Source organism: Mustela putorius, unplaced genomic scaffold (genome assembly GCF_011764305.1).
Source record: "Mustela putorius furo isolate JIRA1106 unplaced genomic scaffold, ASM1176430v1.1 tig00003834_pilon_pilon_pilon, whole genome shotgun sequence".
Classification (NCBI taxonomy): domain Eukaryota; kingdom Metazoa; phylum Chordata; class Mammalia; order Carnivora; family Mustelidae; genus Mustela; species Mustela putorius.
In genome coordinates, this window is record NW_025421987.1 from 7,529,485 (window position 1) to 7,549,339 (window position 19,855).

At 36.1% G+C, this 19,855-nt stretch overlaps 1 protein-coding gene across 2 annotated transcripts; it reads right to left on the reverse strand.

Annotated features, from left to right (window-relative positions):
* Positions 1-578: 578 nt before the first annotated feature.
* On the reverse strand, positions 579-14,492 carry RBM11 (RNA binding motif protein 11). Of its 2 annotated transcripts, none has more exons than XM_004770492.3 (5): positions 14,313-14,492; positions 10,366-10,528; positions 8,772-8,844; positions 4,635-4,731; positions 579-3,091 (listed from the first exon to the last, which is right to left on the reverse strand). In XM_004770492.3, exons 1-5 carry the CDS (start codon positions 14,406-14,408, stop codon positions 2,807-2,809), a joined length of 714 nt encoding a protein of 237 aa, XP_004770549.1. In that variant the 5' UTR covers positions 14,409-14,492; the 3' UTR covers positions 579-2,806. The 2 variants fall into 2 exon arrangements, with proteins under 2 accessions (XP_004770549.1, XP_004770548.1); XM_004770491.3 differs by having other exon boundaries at positions 579-3,094.
* Positions 14,493-19,855: the final 5,363 nt, after the last annotated feature.

Below are 19,855 nucleotides of genomic sequence, written 5' to 3' on the forward strand. Positions count from 1 at the left end.
TACGGAAACTTTAAACTGAGCTTTGACTACAGGCCTGAGTAGCTCGGTTGGTGTCCCATCAGTTCCTTAGGACGGTGTTCTAAGGGCCAACCCTACTCCTCCAGCCTTTCTTCCTAGGGACAAGGAAGACAAGGGAACCAAATGGCCACACTATCATCCAGGGCAGCCATTGAAACCACATCTGTCATGAGGCGCATCTGCCTTGAGGAGAATATGCCCAGGCCTTAAGCATATTTATAGGCTTATTTTAATTTCCTTAAGTACTTAACATCAAGAGTGCTTCATCATTGTTCAGGTAGGCACACAGGCTGAGAGGGGCTGAAACGGTTCTCTGTTCAGTCACTGAAGTGAGATCAACAATTGTTCCAACCCTCCAGCACCCAGTCCATAGTGAAATACTGGTCCACACTGATCACAGAAGAAAATGGAGCAGAAAACTGGGAGACGAAAAATTGGGGTAATATTGAAAGTGTTGGGTTTGTATTGCTAATGAGACATTCAGGAGGGAATCTTCAGTAGGCACTGGAGGAGACAGTCAGGAGATATGGTTTCAGAAGTACTGCATTGGCAAGAGATGAAAATTTCACTTTTTAATTGCCCAATAATTTATTAGAATTTAGCCATACACAGGAAGAGGTTGACTACTCAGTGTACAATGTTCCTGCACCTGGACAGTGCTAAAGAAAGTGTAATAATTAACTCTTTTTCTTTCATTACACTCTAAACAGATGACCAATATTATTACATCAGAACTTTGTGTCATTATAATAAATTAGTTATTGCTAATCTTGTAATAATTGCATCTAATGCTAAGATTTCAAGGGGACAACCGTCTTAGTAGCTACACATAGTTATCTTGAATCACAGTTCAGGATGCATAATTTCAGTAAAGATTTCAAGGGTGTGTTTTGCACTCATCTTTTTGACCAACTTTAATTCTAAGTAATTTTTCTCAATGGTTTTGCCACTGACTGATGCATTACAAAAATTTATTAAAAAATTAGTGAATCTGAGAATAAAAAGATAATTACTTTGGTTCTCAAATTCCAGCCTTCTCCTAGCATTTGCAATAGAATGTACACATACATAAAAAAATACATTATGAGAATAGAGAATTAAAATTAGAAAAATAAAACCCTCTAAGGCAAATAATTTATAGAATTTTTAACTCAAAGACACAGCACTGGGAAAACTGATGGTTTAAAATTATACAGAACTGTACATTATAGTAACATTTTAAGGAAAGTTTTCTATTTTTTTTAAAAATGAAAGACAGCAAGGGCAAGTAGGTGTCTTTGCCTTCTGGTTGGCTCAAATTGGCTGACTTTCTAAAGTTGGTATTGGGGTTATTCCTGCCTGTGATGGAAGAAGTTGCAAGAATTCCTCGCAGTTCTAAGATTTCGGTTCATGTAACAGTATTTCAAGGTAATTCTCTTACAAATATACACTCTTACTTGCTAAGAGACATTTCTTAGGTACATATTTTCTATAATGTCAATCACTATGAAATATTGTAGGGCGAAGGTGAACTATAGGTATAAGAGTTGAAGATGTTTTAAGTTGCAAAAATGTGAAGGCAAAAAGAAAGTAGCCTGATTATTCAGGAGCATACAACAAATACAGATCAAACTATATCAAGCAGTATTTAAGTTTTCATGTTCATCAGACAGAAATGGATTAATATTTATATTCAAAACTCTACTGTACTGTGTATTTATGATCAAAAGTTAAATTCAATCACTCATTTTGCTAAAAACATCTTTATCATTTTAAATAAAGATCTATAAAGTGCTATGCAACCTGCAAAATAGATATCTATAAGCATGGCTTTTCCTATTGAGGTGGGTGGGTACCCCTCAATGAAAGTTACAGGATTCTCTTAATTAGCCTTAGTAAACTGTCATCATTATGTCACTATAGTTCATACGTAGCATCGTGTATGCTTATGATGAGCCACACAGTTAACAAAGTGTCCAGATAAACCATGAATTTTACATGTACTCTGCCTTCTAAAAATAAATGAACCAGAAATAAGAAACCTGATTTAAGAATAAATATTAAGTATCATATATTAATGAAATATCATTCTGTTTATTGTTCATTATCAAGATTTAAGTATGTCAAATATACTATCTCAAACCCAGTTGGCAAAAGAGGTGCATAATAAATACTGTCATAGCCAACTAATTTTCACAAACTAAAATTGAGAAGTAAACACGCAGGTATTTGTTTATATACACTCATAAAAAAAGGAAGGATCTAAAAACTAGTCCCATGATAGTCATCTTTCCTTTGGTATCACTGTCAGATATTCTCATTTTATGAAATAAACCTGTAGGAAAGTAAGGCTCAGGAGGAACATATATAGACTTAAATAAAATGTTATTCACAAAGGAAACTAAAGCCTGTTTTTCCCTCTTTGTTAGGAACAACATGAGACTCCTAAACAGTTGCCCAAACCCACCACTCCGTCCAGGCAACAGTGCAGGAGAGCAGGGGGCCTTATCCACAAGGGCTCAGTGAATGACTTCTGATGGATAATTTCGTGCAGTTTCATCATCAGTACTAAAATATAACAACTCATATTTCTTGTTGACAATGTGTCAAAAATACTGTTACAAAAAGTACTACACTGTATTATTTATAAGTTTTTGTCATTCAAGACAAAAATGAAATAGCAAATCAGATGTCGTGGTATATATTTCAAAAAAACACAAGAAATTGGTCATTTAGAAGAATATAGGTTGTTGTTTTTTTTTCTAAGAAAATGAAGACCAGGGTAGACAAATTTCATGTGAACATAATGCTAATATCTTTTCTTTTTCTTACACTTTCGGAACTTTTGGCTGTATTCATTTCCTCTCTTGTTTTCTGTGCTACTATCACTGTCACTGGTTTGTTTTTGCCTCTTTCGTTTATTCGTTTGATACAGATCAGGGTCACTGGATTGTTGGTGAGTCCATTCGTAGGAGCTGGGTCCAGCCTCCAGATCTGGAGCGCAGTTCAGTGAAGACGCTGCAGATGTGCTGTTAGGAAGCGGTGCTGCCATCTCATAGTAGGGCAGCTGCAGGGCTGGATTATAGGCAGGCCACTGCTGGGGGAAAAGGACAATCATCTAGCAAAACAAGTCCGAAACATTAAAAGAAAAAGTTAACAGTTTACATGCATTACACAAAAAACTACCGGCAAAGTGAACCACGTGTTAGGACAGTGACCTTCTAAAACGGGAATGTGGTAGTTCCCTTAAATCGTTAATGGAAAGATTCAAGGTAGTGTACAGCTTATTACAATACAGACTGCCTTAGAGAAATAGAACACAAGCACATACACAGTTTTGTATATTTTCCTAGTAGCCGCAATACAGAAATAAAAAAGAAACAGGTGCCATTAATGATGTATTTTATTTATCCCCCAAATATTTTAATTTCAACATGTAAACAATATAAAAATCATTAATGAGATATTTGACGTTCCTTTTTCTACACTAAGTCTTTGAAATTTGGTGTGCATTTTATAGTTACAGCACTTTTCAATTTGGATGCTACATTTTCACTGAAAATACTTGATCTGAATTTAGATTACCTAAAATTTGCATTTAAAAAAGTAGATTCACATACCCAAGTTTCTGCAAATATTCTTAAAAATATTCTAATAACTGAACCAAGTATCTGCCTTTAAATTTTAATAAAGGTTAAAGTTAAATAAAACTAAAAACTGTGCTCCTTAGTCTCACATGTGGCTAACGGCCACAGGACGGTACAGCATTTTTGTCAACTATTAAGACAGACCCTTCCTTGTTTCTAACTCAAATTTTTAGCTATTCAAAGTAGACTATAGATTAATAGAGACAACATGAACTCCGTGTGTGTGCACACTCACGTGTGTATGTGCATGTGCTGTGTGTCTGTGTTTCTCATCCCTACCAAGGATAACAAATGCTGGGAAGAAGAATATTGACAATTTTGGATGAGAACAGGTTGTTTTTAATATCTCACTGTAACTAAGAAAAATTTTTTTCCAAAACTTAAATTCTCCATTTTCCTTATGTTTACAAAATAAATGAAAAGGGCTACTTGAAAAGTCTGAAGCTCACACACATGTTGGATGTTCACAACAAACACACCCTGTGAATCACAATACCTGTGCCATAGTCCCACATCTGTCTCTAATAAGCTGCACTGCCTTGGGGCTACAGATTAATATCCCCAGACCTCAATTTTATTATGTATAAAATGAGAAGTTGGAAGACAAAAATTTCCTAAGTTTGCCTTTAACTTATTGTGACCATAATTATGATTTCTAAGCCAGAACCATATTACTGAGAGTCTCTGGAAATAACACGGTTTACCCTACCACTGAGAATCTATATTAAATTAAAGTTTAAATGAGAACTCTCCACTCCAGTTGTACCTGGACCACAGTGCAGTGTCACTACCATCCACCCCTCCTGTGCTGACACACTAGCCGAAGGACTAGGTGTGAGGTTGAGGATGACTGCGTTTAAGCAGACTGCCACTGGGGAGACAGTGCTCAGGGCAGCTTCTGCCTTCACCCCAGGTTTAGGTTTGAGAACTTTAGGTTCCATCACAGTCTGTATTATATTACATATTGAACCACAGGCATATTAAACTTACCATCTTCTGAAAGAAAAAATATTCTTGAGGTAAAGCTGCACTATTAATTGGAAAGAACTGCATGGGAATGGAAGATCTGCCCACAATTTCTTCATTTCTTTGGGAAGGTAAAAGAAAAATTCACAGAAAGTTAAAATCCTTATACAAAATGTCTTTTTCTTAAAAAAAAGAAAAGGTCCTTGTAATTAAAAAACAAAGCTTCTCTAAGACAACTCAGTTAAGATTAACTTTAAACATATGCACACAAATAATCAGATAATATAATGATAATATAGTGATATAATACTACCTTAAGTCATTAGTTGCTACCTAACGAAATTTCAATACTTAAAGTCACATCTGGCCTTCTGACAGGAAAATGTTAAACAGCGTTATATGTGTATAAAGAAATAGACACTTGGATATGAAGAGAGCAAAGCAAGTCATTAGTAATCATCAAGAGTACATTCAATCTTCTATAGATTTAAGAAATGAAAGAAATATAGAAATTTTCTTTAATTTATGGTTGAAAATACCTTCACTGTTTAGCTATAAAAATTATGCTTTTTCCTAAAAGGACTGCTAATGGTTACTATAAAGTCACGTTTGTGAATTTTTTCTACACATGAATTAAGATAATAAAAATCCCTAATTTAAAAACTAAAGCTGAAGTTTCATTTACAAGTGTAGGAATATTTGCTTCTATGAAGATGTTTACTAAATTTCAGTTACAATTACTAGTTAGATTCTATAGCTAGCCTTCACTTATCTACATGCTCCACAGCATTCCACAATTTTAACGCAAATACTAATAATCCTTAGGAAAGGAGGTGTGCTGTGGGAAAGGCAGAGGCAAAGCTGAGGGCAGGCGGACGACAGGAGTAAGGTGGAGAGGTGGACATCCCATTGATAAGAGGTGAGAGCAGCATCGCAAATACCAGTGGAAGAGTAAATTTCACTAAGGAAGGAATTAGGGGTTAGTTGTTATAAAAAAGTAAACCAAATAAGCATTGAAACTACTGAATTATTGTTCAGAAGATTCCTGATAACCTTTAACAGAGCACCTTCCATATAACAATGGTGGTTAAGAAGCATGGAGGAAGTAAGGATGTGACAACTAAAGATTTTTCAGGGAGAAGGGGAAAGAAAAATTTAAGTCTGATTTGGAGACAGGGCTGGAGCAGACAAGAACGTGTGCGTAGAGTAAGTGATAGTAAAGAAACAAAGAAAAAGTGCAATGAAATTATAGAGTGGGGATGGTATGTCTGTAGTCGCAGAAGTGCTGAGACTAGCACCATTATGAAAACAGCTGCAGATTCTCTAAAACCACTATCTTTCCTGTGTGACTCCCAGGGAATGCATAGTTGTTTAGAGAGATGAATCACATGTAAATTGGGAAGAGTTATACGCTGAACTGTGTCACTCCAAAATTCCTATGTTGGAGTTCTAACCCCCAATACCTCAGAATCCGACCTTATTTGGAACCAGGGTTGTTGCAGTTGTAATTGGTTAAGACAAGGTCATATTGGAATAGGATGAGTCACTAATCCAACAGGACTGTTGTCTTTTAAAAAGGGGAAAGTTAAGGACAGGTATACACAGGAGAACATCGTGTAAAGATCTGGGTGATGTGTCTACAAGTCAAGGAATATCAAGGACTGCCAAATTACCAGAGGATACTAGGGGAGAGACACAGAACATTATTTCTCAGAGTCCTCTGAAGGAACTAATTATGTGGACACCTTGATCACGGACTTCAAGCCTCCAGAACTGTGAGACGACGCATTTCTGTTGTTTAAGTATCTCTTTGTGGTTATATGGGAACTCGAGTAAACTAATACAGGAACTATTTATTAAAAACAAATGGTATGAGAGGCAATAGAAGCATTAAAAAATCCTTTTCAAAGAAAGACCCGGGAAAGACTAAGGCTATATACCATGTATACCGTCACATTACTTCTAGGACACTATAACCTATTCTCATTTTTCCTTTATAATGTAACAAATACTAGAAGATAAGGTACTGCCAATGGAGTATACTGTTATGGAATATACATATAATTCTGATTTTCTACTCTAGAATTTGAGATGATTTAGTTTGTCAACCATAAACACAGAATACAAAAGTTATGACATCTTGAAGTGCTTGTCTTTCTACCTCTGCCCAAATAACAATAGCTTGTTTCTTCCTCATTCCTGAGAAAAATTAGGTATGCTTTCCCAGTAGTATGCGAGAGTAAACTCTCATATTACATACACGGCTCAATTCACCAGTCTATATGAGGTTCCCTACCAACATAGTAAATTATTCCCTCCTTTCTGGTAACATTGGCTGAAAGTATTTACTGAATACTTACTATGTGTCCGGTATTTTAAATACACGGTATGACAAAATTTGATTATCGCAATAATCTCTGAGGTATGATCCTTGTTTTAGAGACAGAGTACAGTATGGTGAAATAACTCGTCCAAGGCCATACCATTAATAAAATGGCAAAAGTAAGATTTAAGTTCACATAATTTGATATCGGCACCTACTTTTTTAACTTCTCCTGATTTCACTGATACAGAAATGCTGGGAAGAATGAAGATGTGGAACATACTGTGTTTTATTTAGGAGGCAATACTTTTCCTATAGATAAACCTGGGTAATTGCCAGTCTTCAGTAACAAATAGAAGGGTTTCAGTTACTGTTAGTCTACATGAGAATATTCAGTTCTGCTGCAGAAGACAGAAACAAACAAGATGGATGAAATGCTTGTAATAGACTCCAAATAAGCTAGTAGTTTATGGGTCAGTGATAAAACCTTGTTAGGAACAGAAAAAGCAAATCACTTGGGAGATACAGGCAGAATTTATAATACATGTTAAATATAGACAATAAAAAAGTTACTATCCTGTCAAGTGTACTACAGATAGATTCAACTGATAATATGTGGAATAAGTAACAGCTTTATAGACCAAAACGGGAAAGAAACAGCAAGTCCTCATCACGTCACCCTTGGGCTAACAGTTACGCTGCTCTTCTTGTCTTTGCTCTGCCTCAGAAATTCAGTTAAAATCTGGGCGCATCTGGCGGACTAGCCACGAAGTGACTCCTGTGGTTCGGTGTATTTGCCCCTAAGTCTCTTTGAGAGAGTGGGCGAGTAAGATTAGCTCCAGAAATTTTCCATATGCATGGAGACCCCTATTAAACCTCATAATCACACTAGCAGTAAGGAAGGCTGATGCTGCAGAAAGAACCATGACACACGAATACTAGCGTAACCAGAACACAGTGTGCTGGTCCTTTGGTCCACCTGCACCTGATGCTAAGTGTGCGGAACTATCCAGGATCTTTCCTGTTGCTTTTCACTGTGTCTTCTAAATTGGTTTAATACATGGTGTAATTTGGACATCTTAATTCAGAGCCTATCTTTTCCATGACCTCTGGGATAACGTGCCTGACAGAGTTTTTAGAGGCTACCATTGCATCAAGAAATCAGCCAATACAAAATTTTTGAATATTTGGAAAATTATCATAAAGAAGTTCTAAAAAGTAGTACAATAAATAACAGAATGACTTAAAGTCAGAAGGCTTAATTTCAAGCCTAGCAGCTATCATTTTTTCATCTTTATGACCCTGAAACTTAGTTAACTTTTACATCTCTGTTTATTCAAGTATAAGATATGGGTAATAGCATCTCTATGATCCATCACAATGGCACCTTGCAAGCTTAAGTGATTTTACATCTATGAAAAGCACAAGGTAAATCATAAAGAAAAGAACACTAGAAATATAAATCTTTCTTACCTACTATTGAAAATATTAAAGCTGAACTTTAAATAAAAATGTTTTGATTATTAAAATATTTTAGTTAAAATATTAAAATATTAAAGCTATTTCTTAAATAAGAACACTTTTTTTTGGAATTTTTCCATTTTTTTTAATTACTTTTCAATGTTCTAAAATTCATCGTCTATGCACCACACCCAGTGCTCCATGCAAAACATGCCCTCCATAATACCTACCACCAGGCTCACACAACCCCCCACCCCACCTTCCCTCCAAAACCCTCAGTTTGTTTCTTGAGTCCACAGTCTCTCATGGTTTGTCTCCCCCTCCTATTTCTCCCATATTTATTTGCTTTATCTTTTTGAAAAAATATTTTTAATTACCTGTAGCTGTGTGAATTTATCTTAACACAGCTCTCAAAACTTTGGTTAGCTGGTTCAGAAGAGCGAGAGCTCCCTGTATAAGAAAAAGATAACAAATAACTTAATGGTACAATTTTTTGAAGTTCTACTGTTAAACCATAGAAAAATTCCAAACCTAAAAGGATGTAGCATTGGTTAAAATTCCTCAATCATATAAGGTACCTGAGTATACCTTTGATCTCCCAAGTAATATTTACAGATTGTTTACAACAAATGAATGACTGAATTATAACCAAGCTTTGTCCAAAATACGGCTGTACCGAAGAATGATACTGACATGGGACCGTAAGATACACGATACTGTGCTGTTCTAAATGCTCATAGGCTAACAATGGCGAAAATTAGTGTTACCTGCATCTTGCAGAGAATGCAAGAGTTCTTTAAACTGCACTGGCCAAAATAAATGCAACTTCCCAGAGGATGCTGAGCAGCCAGCCGGCTAGGACATGTCAGAACACAGTACATTCTGGCCCATCTTACCAGTCTGTGTGAGTTAACCAAACAGGACTTGAAAGCAACGATAAAGTCAATTACCTTGGCAAAATCATTAAAAATATAATATAAGAGGGGTGCCTGGGTGGCTCAGTAGGTTAAAGCCTCTGCTTTCGGCTCAGGTCATGATCCCAGGGTCCTGGGATCGAGCCCCATATCAGGCTCTCTGCTCAGCGGAGAGCCTGCTTCCTCCTCTCTCTCTGCCTGCCTCTCTGCCTACTTGTGATCTCTGTCTGTCAAATAAATAAATAAAATATTAAAATATATATATATATATATAATAAAAGAAAGAAACACAAGGAGAAACTTTTTCCTTTGCAATGAGGTATTGTTTTCTTATTACCTGTTTTTAGTCTAACAAGAGGAAGAAAGTCAACAAACAACAGATCTGTCAATAGGCTTGCATCATTTAGGGGAGGGAGACACCAGAAGCATCGCCTCTTTCAGTCCCTCCAAACAGGAGAGAGGTAGAGTGCTAGTACAATGTTCTCTGTATCAAACCCGCTTTTGACAGGTGTGTAGGACAAGGCATTTGAGGTCATTTGTGCCTGGAAGCTCTTCTCCACAGTGACTGAGGGTCACTCTATGGCTACTTTTGGCCAGCTACTCTTGCAAGGGCTTAGATCCAGGGCAGGATGTGGAGTATGGTGTTCCCAAGAGAATGATTAAGGCACTTACTCTACCTTCCAAACAGTAGGCATTTGATACCAAACACTAAAGTTGACAAGAAGATTAGCAAATGACCTTGATGTATTGAAGGCTAGAACTGTGTGCCCCCAATTCATATAGATTCACTTAATTTAAAACAGCCAACAGCAAATATCATAGCTACTTGCTGGCTGGTACTAAGAACAGTTTAAATTTTAATATAGAAAAGATGCTATAGGACTGGCAATACTAGTTAACCATATAACATGAATGTCTACATGTATTCTGAGAAAATTTAACAGAGACAACAGGAGCACTTTTTGGGTCTTACATTATGAAAACACAATATTTATACCTCTGAGAACAACACCATCAACAAAACACACTTGGAAGATACATCAGTGGCAAGACCTACCAAATCGATACTGTACATTAATTGGTCTTCCATATAAACGAATTCCATTCAGCAAAGCTATGGCATAAGACACCGATTCAGGGTGTTTAAAGCAGACAAATCCAAAAGTCTTCGGCTTTCCTTCTCTGTCTTTGCATATAGTCACTTTGGTTAACGGCCCAGCCTATAAAAAACTTAAACATTATTTTCTCATAAATCTAAAGATTTTTTTTCTTACATTCAGATAAATCAGGTATATTCAACTTCAGACTTCAAAAAAAAAAAAACCTGCTAGCAATAATTGTTTTATGTAGCTCTGTGAATAATGCATTTCCTAACAGTAAATACCCTATTTCATCACACTTTCTGGTATTTTTTGGCTCATCAAGGAAACGTTCATGGTGTTAAGAACAGAAGATTTTAGGCAATAGTTCCAAATCTTAAAAGAAATGTTACCCTCTGTCAACATTAACAAAAACAATTTAGAGAGCATTTAAATCTAAGAATAAAATACTATTTTATCTCCATACGTATTAACTGTATATAACTCAGAAGCAAACTGAAATGACAAACCTCATGTCAGGTTGAGCGAGCCTAAAAAAGTGTTCTATTGTAGCACAGCCTAATTTTTTTTTTTTTTTTATCAAAGTTAACAATTTTGACAAGAGAAACTAGTTTATCATGTGTTTTGGTCTAATAACCCCATTTGGTAAATATTCCCAAAGGAAAGAAATGTTTTAGTAAGTTTACAACTTTTAAGTAGGTTTTGTTTATCTGAGTGAAAAATTAGAAAGGTTCTAATTCCAACAATGGGAGGATATTATTCCATCATGTAGTACTAAAATGGAATAAAACAAATTGAAAATATTCAGATTGTATTGATAGTAAAACCTATAATTAGTAAAAGAGAGTAAAAAAGTAGAGTGAAATATTGTAAAAAACAATAAAACTAAAAAAATTACATGTCCTCCATGATAATGATTACAGGATGCACCAACAAAGACTTACAAACAACTAAGATTTAATGGCAACTGTCTCATAATTTTTAATTGATTGATTACTATTCTCTGTCAAGTTGAATAAAGAAATTGCTTTAATTCTAAAGAAAAATGTTAACTATCATCTTTAAAATGATACTATATTTTAGGGTTCAGTCTTTTTTTGTTTTTCCCCATTTTCTGCTTTCTTGGGACTAGCTCATCCTCCCTTCTGGTTTCAAGGACCACTTCATCAACAAATCTGTTTCTTACACTCATGTCTCCTAGAGACCTCTGTATGACTGTTCTTCAAATTCAACATATTTGAAACTGAATTCATTATTTTTATCCTCCAAATGTCTATTTCAGTATTTCTTAGTCAAAGTACAAAAACTTTAAACCTGATTTTCTCACTTCAAAGGATAATCAGAAACTTGAAACTTGTAAACTTGAAACTAGTAAAAGGATAAATATGCAGTAATAAGATAAATTAATTTTAATCAGTACTGTTCTATTACAGATACTAAATATATGAAATCATTAATGAACAGAATATGCTTAAATTTTATAAATCTGAAGATCTACCAAAGCATTTCTAAAGATAAATTTCAACAAAACTTGTTTGTAGTAACAATCCCATCAACTTTTAGTCTTTCTGAAGACTCAGTTCATGTGTTTTGAAAAGTCTTTCTAAAAGATACCTCACTTTAGCAAATCTTTACAGAATACAGAAGGACATGGGCAAAAATAAAAACATATGCTTGGTTGCCTGATGTGTTAAAAGAGATGAACATTTTGTTTAGGTAGAAATTAATTTTTAAAATGAGATTTCATATATATAATATCTATCTATCCATCTTGTAGATCCATACAACTCATATCGATCCAGGACTAAAAATAATGTAAGCGCATGCTTGGGGTCTTTATGTCTACCCCCAACCCCTTCACCAACTCCCCTCCTCCTTTGTGGAGGCTCAACATGAGAAAACCTTCAGGGGAAAAAGAACTATAAGGTTTTTTCTTTCAGTTTTCCTTTAATTTTTTTTTCGTTGTTAGAGTGATAAGTTTCAAATGATATTGGGGGAAATAACTATAAGACAACTATCAGACCAGATTAAAAAGGGCAAATTCAAAAAGATGGCAAATCAGAAAAGTAAGCATAAAAGCCTTAAAATCAACAGTATTTTTCAAATAATAAGGTTTTATGTCCAGGAAAGGAAACTGTTCCTGAGGGAGGGGGTGGGGGGAGGCAGTGGACTGTCTTTATGAAATTGTATTTGAGATTAACAGAAGACAGAAATTTAGGGCCTTTCAAAAACCATGTAAAGAACACTTTGCATCGCTAGTGCTATCACTTAGTCCTAGAAACTTAGTTTTGCCATTGTCTGCCTTGCAACCTGCCCTTATTCTGATAGGGGGAAGTCTGTCTTTCTTGATTTCTCTTGATATTAGTATTAGCAGTTTTAGTAATAGTACTATCACTGGTAGCGGTAGCAGCAGCAAGCACTTAGAAATGCCAAGTTCAGGGACGCCTGGGTGGCTCAGTTGGTTAAGAGGCTGCCTTCGGGGCGCCTGGGTGGCTCAGTGGGTTAAGCCGCTGCCTTCGGCTCAGGTCATGATCTCAGGGTCCTGGGATCAAGTCCCGCATCAGGCCCTCTGCTCAGCAGGGAGCCTGCTTCCCTCTCTCTCTCTCTCTGCCTGCCTCTCTGCCTACTTGTGATCTCTGCCTGTCAAATAAATAAAATCTTTAAAAAAAAAAAAAAAAAAAAAAAGAGGCTGCCTTCGGCTCAGGTCATGATCCCAGTGTCCTGGGATCCAGTCCCACATCCAGCTCCTTGCTCAGCAAGGAGCCTGCTTCTCCCTCTGCCTCTGCCTGCCGCTCTGTCTGCTTGTGCTCACTCTTGCTCCTCTCTCTGACAAATAAATAAATAAAATCTTAAAAAAAAAAAAAAAAAGAGAAAGAAATGCCAAGTTCAATTCTGTTTTACCTGGATTAATTTATTTAATCTTCCCACCACATCATATTGTAGATGCTATTACTACCATTGGACATTTAAGGAAAACTGCAGGACTGAGATACTCATTTACTTGCGCAAAGTCCCATCGACGTTAGACGTTAAGACATTAGAGTTCATATCCCCAAACAACCTCAATATATTATGTATCCTTCTCTTTTTGGATTACCCTAGATCATGGTAATTAATTTTAAATTTCCCCTTTTAGAAGGACCAAGGGCTAGCTCTTAAATTTGTATGTTCAGCATTTTATTTCGTGTTTGTCATGTAACGGCTAGACGAACCGCTGGATGAGTAGATCACGTTAGAAAAGTGACACCTACATGTAGACCATAGGTGAGTGTTTACAGGGGACAGAAGGCTTACTCATGAAGGTCCTAAGTCTCGAGAAGTTTCCAAAAGGTCTTCTTGGCATGAAAAAGAAATGTAAGGAACTGCCCAGGCAATCAACTGGTTATAGTCAGGATTTGACTGTCCGAATCATTAAATCTCACTTGACCATACTGGAGTAAAAACACCCTCCATATGAAAGGGTTTGGGGGAATAAGACATGTATAGGGCAACGTTTTAAAATCTATACCATTCATTTCGCTGGATGTAAGGCGTGACGGTTCTTATGACCCGAAGGAAGGTAGTGACACGGCTGTTTTCGGTTTTGCCCTAGACACCCAAGGCCCAGGTAGTCTCCGCAAAACGGAGAGAGCTTTGGCGGGGGGTGGGGGACATGAACTGGGGGGAGCCAAGTCACCGCCCACCCCCAGGGCTCTACTCTGGGGCTGGAGCACATATTCTATCACTTCACTACCAGCTGCTCACCTAGGGGCAGGTGTGCCCAAACGGAACACAATTATAAACCCGGGCACAGGATGCCGCGGGAAGGTGGCCGCGCTTCGGGTGGTCCAGGTGCGCCCCGCCCCTCCGGCTGTGCTTCCGGCTCGACGCTGCCCGCCCCTCCGCCGCCCCCGGCCGACGATACCTGAAGGAATAGCTCGTAAAGAATCTCCTCCCTTACTCGGGCCTCTAAATTCCCCACAAACACCGTCCTGTCGGCCTCCTCCTGAGCAGGGAACATCCCTCCGGTCTCGGCCCGAGGATGGAGGAGGTCTCCAGGCCCCGCCCCCTCTCGTCGCTTTTCTGCGCCGCTCGGAACGGGGGAGCGCAGCCGGCGACGGGAGCGCGCGCGCCAGGGGCGGGGCGAGGCTGCGGGGCCACGCCCCCCAGAGGCTTGAGGGCACCGCCCATCGCGCCTCCACGTGCGTCGGATGCGAGCGGTGACCCTGGGAGAGTGAGTGAGAATAATAAAAAAAGATTACTGCGCTCGGGGTTTTGGCGTCTAGCTTATGGAGTGCCTTCCATTTTCCTAGATACAGCATTATTAATTGACTTCGCATTTATTCAGTCAACATTTTCAGTAAAATGTCTGTAGAGATGTTCTAAGACGTACTAGCTGCAGTAAGGGAGCTCCCAGGGTAATGGGGGAAGGTTTGTTTCCTAGGAGTGAATGAATAAATCATTAGGAGTTTGAATTTATATTCTGTATAAAATAACTTTTTTATATAAAATACTTTATATAAAATACTTCCATATAAAATGCTTTTTATACAGTGTAAAATACTTTTTTGAAACAGTAAATCCTGCATGCCTAGATGTGGAGGTGAAATACAACAGAGTCCTAGAATTAAAGTTTATTTACCTAGGAAGTGGGCCCGAGAGAAGTCTTTGAAAATGGGTCACAGAGGTTTTAGGTGGACACCAGAAGGCATTTGAAAATTGAAAAAAACGGCCTCTTCCGAGGAACACTACCAGGAGTATAGAAAGTTTTGTGACTGATGCCTGAAGTTTTGAGGATGGAATCCCGCTTGTAGCGGGAGTCAGTGTTTATACTTTGTATCACGGCTGTACTTTGTGTGCAGTGGGTGAGTAATCAATCCTTGAGGAGAGTTAGGGAAAAAAATCCTTAAAAAAAAAAAAAAAAAGGAAGGGAGAAGAAAACCCAGTCAGAATCTCAGTAGATAGATCAATCAACTGTCTACTGTTAACTTGGCTTCCTTTCCGAAGAATCCATAGGTCTATGAAAGACCCTGAAATTATCCTATGAATATACAAGTAATCAGGACGCCATTTGGCTGTTAGGAGTGGTGATAATTCACTTTGCCTTGAAGAAGGCATGAGTATAGGTGGTTGGTGGACCAAAAAAAGCCCTACTTTTCTAATGAAAAGGAACACATCTTTGGAACCCTGATTTCTAATTTAACTCTGACATTAATTTTATGACTTTAAGCAATTTCTCTTTTTGGAACTCAAGTTCTATTTCTTAAGGAGTGGGTAGGGTTAATGTAATTACAGTACTTCATTTAGTTAGGTATTTTTTTGAATGTTTGCTATGTGCCAGGCACTGTCTTTAATCCTTGGGGAGCAAAGGTTTAAGTATAAAGATATGTCCTCCTAAAGCCTTCAGCATAAGGAGAGAGACAGACTTCCCAACAAAATCATGGTTCAGCAACTTTAGTAGTCACCTTCTGTCTATATCCTGAGGTTTTAAGTCCTGTCTCCGCTTTTCCTTTCTTCAACATTGTTGTGGTACAGTAAAAGGGGATTAAGGAAACTAGCATATTGCAGTTGTATAACAAATATATGTTGATCAAGTGAATGGATACCTGAAGGTCTCAATTATGTGTAATACTATTGATTTTAAATTCATTTTATATCATAAATCTTACCCAAATGAACATATTCCTTCTTTAACTTCCCCTCAATCACAGCTGATCTGGGAGTTGGATCTTCAGGTTTCATTGTAAAATTTGTAGTGTACATATCTGATTGTGAATGATAGAAGCTTTTAGCTGTATTTATAAATAATTAACAACCATATTGTTTTGCTATATTTAAGTTTGCATCATACTTTTTTTTTTTTACAAACAAATATGTATGATTTTAGCATTCTTATCACATCCTTTTTACTTTTGGCAGGACCTGAGTTTATGGTGTTTAGACTTCTAGAGTACTTTTTTAGTATTATAAGCTCTGAAAGTCAGCTCATGCAGTTAGCTGTTTATTCAGAATTTGACCTAAATATGTATCATTTTTCTAATTTAGGCTTACTGTATTTCCTAACTTATATTGAATAAGTAACACATTGTAATGAACCTAGCAGTAGCTTAAAAATAATTTATTCTCAGCATTTTTTGGACCATTAGTCAAATATAAGATTTAATGGATTAAATGTGTGTAATTCTATAAAGAATTAGCCTTTCTTCACTCCTATCAGGATGTTTTTACCCCAACTTCATATATTCAAAAATGAAAATGTTTATATATAATATATAAAATTATAAGCTATGTATATAAATCTGTCTATCTATCTAAAACAAGAGCTTCTTTCTTCCTTTCTTTGCCCAACTGACTCCTAGATCTTTTTTATAGTCCAGCCCAGGGCCGCATCTCCTATAAGCCTTCTCTGAACTCTGCATTCTAGATTAGCTGGCTTCCCTGCTGTGTGGTGCCATGGTTCCGTAGACATACCTTTTTTAAGACCTCCTCACTGTGAATTTCTATAGGGTAAATATATTTCAGTACCTAGGACAATCCCTGACATACTTGTGGATGTATCTTAAACAGTTGTTGACATGATACAGTTTGAATAAATGGACGTCTTTACTTTGTGTGTTCAACTACATTATGCCCAGAAATCAGTACATGCTTAATAAAAGTTGCATAGATGAATGAGTGAATGCAGAATCTTGATCAAATAGTGTTAAGGGACTCTCTAGTGGATGCTTTTGCTAAAATTGACCTCACTTTTGTCTTCACTTTTTTCCTACCTTCGTTTTTTCTTCATTCTGATTATCCTAACAATATTTGTCCCAAGTAAATAGAGCTTTTTTTTTTGTTTTACTTGTTCTAGATGCTTATGGTAAAGAAATATTTTTAATGCTTAAAGAAATAAAGTAAAAAAACATCAATAAGTCTACCATGCAGGGGTAAACATTTTGGAGGAAAACCTAACTTTGATCTATGCATATACATGTAAAACACATTTTAGGAAAATAAATTTTACTCTACATATTATTTTATAGCTTGCCTTTTCTCCCCTTGAACTATGGAATGGAGACTTTCTGTACCATTAATATTGATTTATCTACATCATTAATTTTAATCCACAGTCCATACATAATTAGACCAATACCCCACTGTTGGACATTTACATTATTTCCCTTTTTTAGCCATTATAAAAATGCTGAGATTAACATCCTTGCTCTTATGTCTTTGTACACATGGGTTAATACTTCTGTGGGAAAATATCTTGGACATTTGATTGCTGAATCAAAGGGTAAGACCATTAAATATTTTGACACGTATTTCTAACTTACACAAAAAGATTGTGCCAAAATAAATTCTTATAAACAATGACTCCCCCATCTCCAGTATACACTACTTAACTTTCCATTATAATTACTGTAAAGTGCCTGGTAGAAGTGTACATGGTACACAGGGCTCAATCAGTTTTAATCCACTGAGCCACCCAGGTGCCCCTCACAGGGCTCAATCAATTTTATATCTTTATCCTTATCATCCCCATTATGACTTTTATCATATTATTTATATTGCATCCATGTCTGTAAACTTCAAGTCAGTTTTTATTTTGAAGGAGCACTAAATAAGCATGGAAATATTCTCTTACTAAACTATGGACACTTTATATAATTTGCCATTTCTAGTATTTTGCTATTTAATGCAATGGATGGTAATTTCAATTTTATTACTACTGACAGTAAGTAAAAACTATGAAAATAGTATAGTTTTTTACATTTTGAAATTCTGCTATGTTGCATACTCTTTTACATGCCAAGATGATATTTTCAATATCATCTCTTCGGAGTGGTTAAGATGAAAATAATGTGTAAGATTAATATTTCAGAGTCACATCAAAAGCACAAGATAAAAGAAGAATGTTAAATAAGAAAGATTTGTCTTTTAAGTATAAACTTGTTAAGAATCTCTTTTAACATGTATGACATTTATTTTACCTTTCTTCCCTCATTCCAAAATGATGTGGTTTATTCCTATCTTTGTTAGCGAAGTGCATTGGTGGTCTCCAGTCAAATTATAGTAAATTATACAGGGCTCCTTCTAAAAGTGAAGTCTCACATAAAATCCCTGGAGATTAAATAGTTTAAATTGATGATTTTTAAATTTTTCATGGTTTTTAAATGAATACCTCATTTTGTTTGTGGATTCTTTGAAATACCTCCCAGACCTTGATTAGTTTCTGCTGATCGATGATATCAATTAGGGACTTCTGATCCTGAAGTATCTTTGGAAATTTACAGAGACTTGAATTTACAAAAAAACAAACAATTTTTGAACTGATCACGCATGTACTTACAACAGTTCTCCATTTTCCAGACCTACTAAAGTCTATTCCTGGAAGGAAAATAAGGGGAAAATGGAGTTAACATGTGGGGGAAAAAATCCCATAATTTTAAAATGTTTGTTAAATTAAAAACAAAAATATTTTTTATTTTCCAATTGTAGAACTCAAGGGCTACCCACCATTTTAGAATTTTAAAATAGCCAGAGTTTAGGTTGCAAAATTACACAGACATGAAAAAGCCATATTTTATATTTGACAGCTTGATGGATATGGATTTATTATTGATTTTATGGTATATGAAGACAACTTAGTTTGTAATCAGAATGAACATAAACCACAACATTTTCTGACTCTTTCCATTTCTAGCATTTTTTAACATCACATTTACTCTAGGCTTTGAACAGACATATTCTTCCTGACCACTTCTGAAATCTTGAGGTTAAGAGGAATAAAGAAAGATATAATTAGTTTTTCTTTCCCTTAAATTTAGCTTGGGCTGCTGTTGGTGACTTCTTAGAGTTTTAACTTAAAAATCCTCTCACTACCACAAGCCAGATAAGAGAGGACAAACTACCTCACCTTTTCTACAAACAGGGAGGAGCAAAAGGTCAGGAATCTTTTATGCTAAAACCTACCAGACTCTGGCAATCTTACCAAAGAGAAACCTTAATGAATTTCAGAATTTCTTTTTTGCTGAGTTAAGAGTGCTGCTTTTACTTTTATTGGATTCCAAATGAAAGTATATATTTTTCTCTGTTTGATGTGCTGGGCAAAATCTGGTAAGAACTAAATGATTTGATTTATCTTACCAAATTGTGTGTAAGATAATTAGTACAGTCTTAGGAATCTGGGATAGAGAATCTTATGATATCATAGTATGAAAAAAAATAGTATGATTTGGGTACTAATTATATCAAATGGGTAATTATGAAGAAAGTTTGTATATATATGTGTGTGTATGTATATGTGTTTCTTAAATTGTATATTCTGTATTTTTTTTACTTTCTAGAAAATTAATAACTAGAAATCCTTTTACAGGAAGATGTAAATAGAGGACAGAAAAATTCAAAAGAAAGAATAATTCAGTAATAGAGAAATTAATTCAATATTTGAGAATCATGACTTACTAAACATGTTGTTTCAAT

Coding starts and splice junctions, on each gene's coding strand:
- RBM11 (XM_004770491.3), bottom strand. CDS start 14,408: ATGTTCCCTGCTCAGGAGGAGGCCGACAGGACGGTGTTTGTGGGGAAT. Junction 8,845..10,365: donor TAATGTACAGTATCGATTTG/GTAGGTCTTGCC, acceptor TTTCTTATACAG/GGAGCTCTCGCTCTTCTGAA. Junction 3,095..4,634: donor ATTTTTTCTTTCAGAAGATG/GTAAGTTTAATA, acceptor CTTTTCCCCCAG/CAGTGGCCTGCCTATAATCC.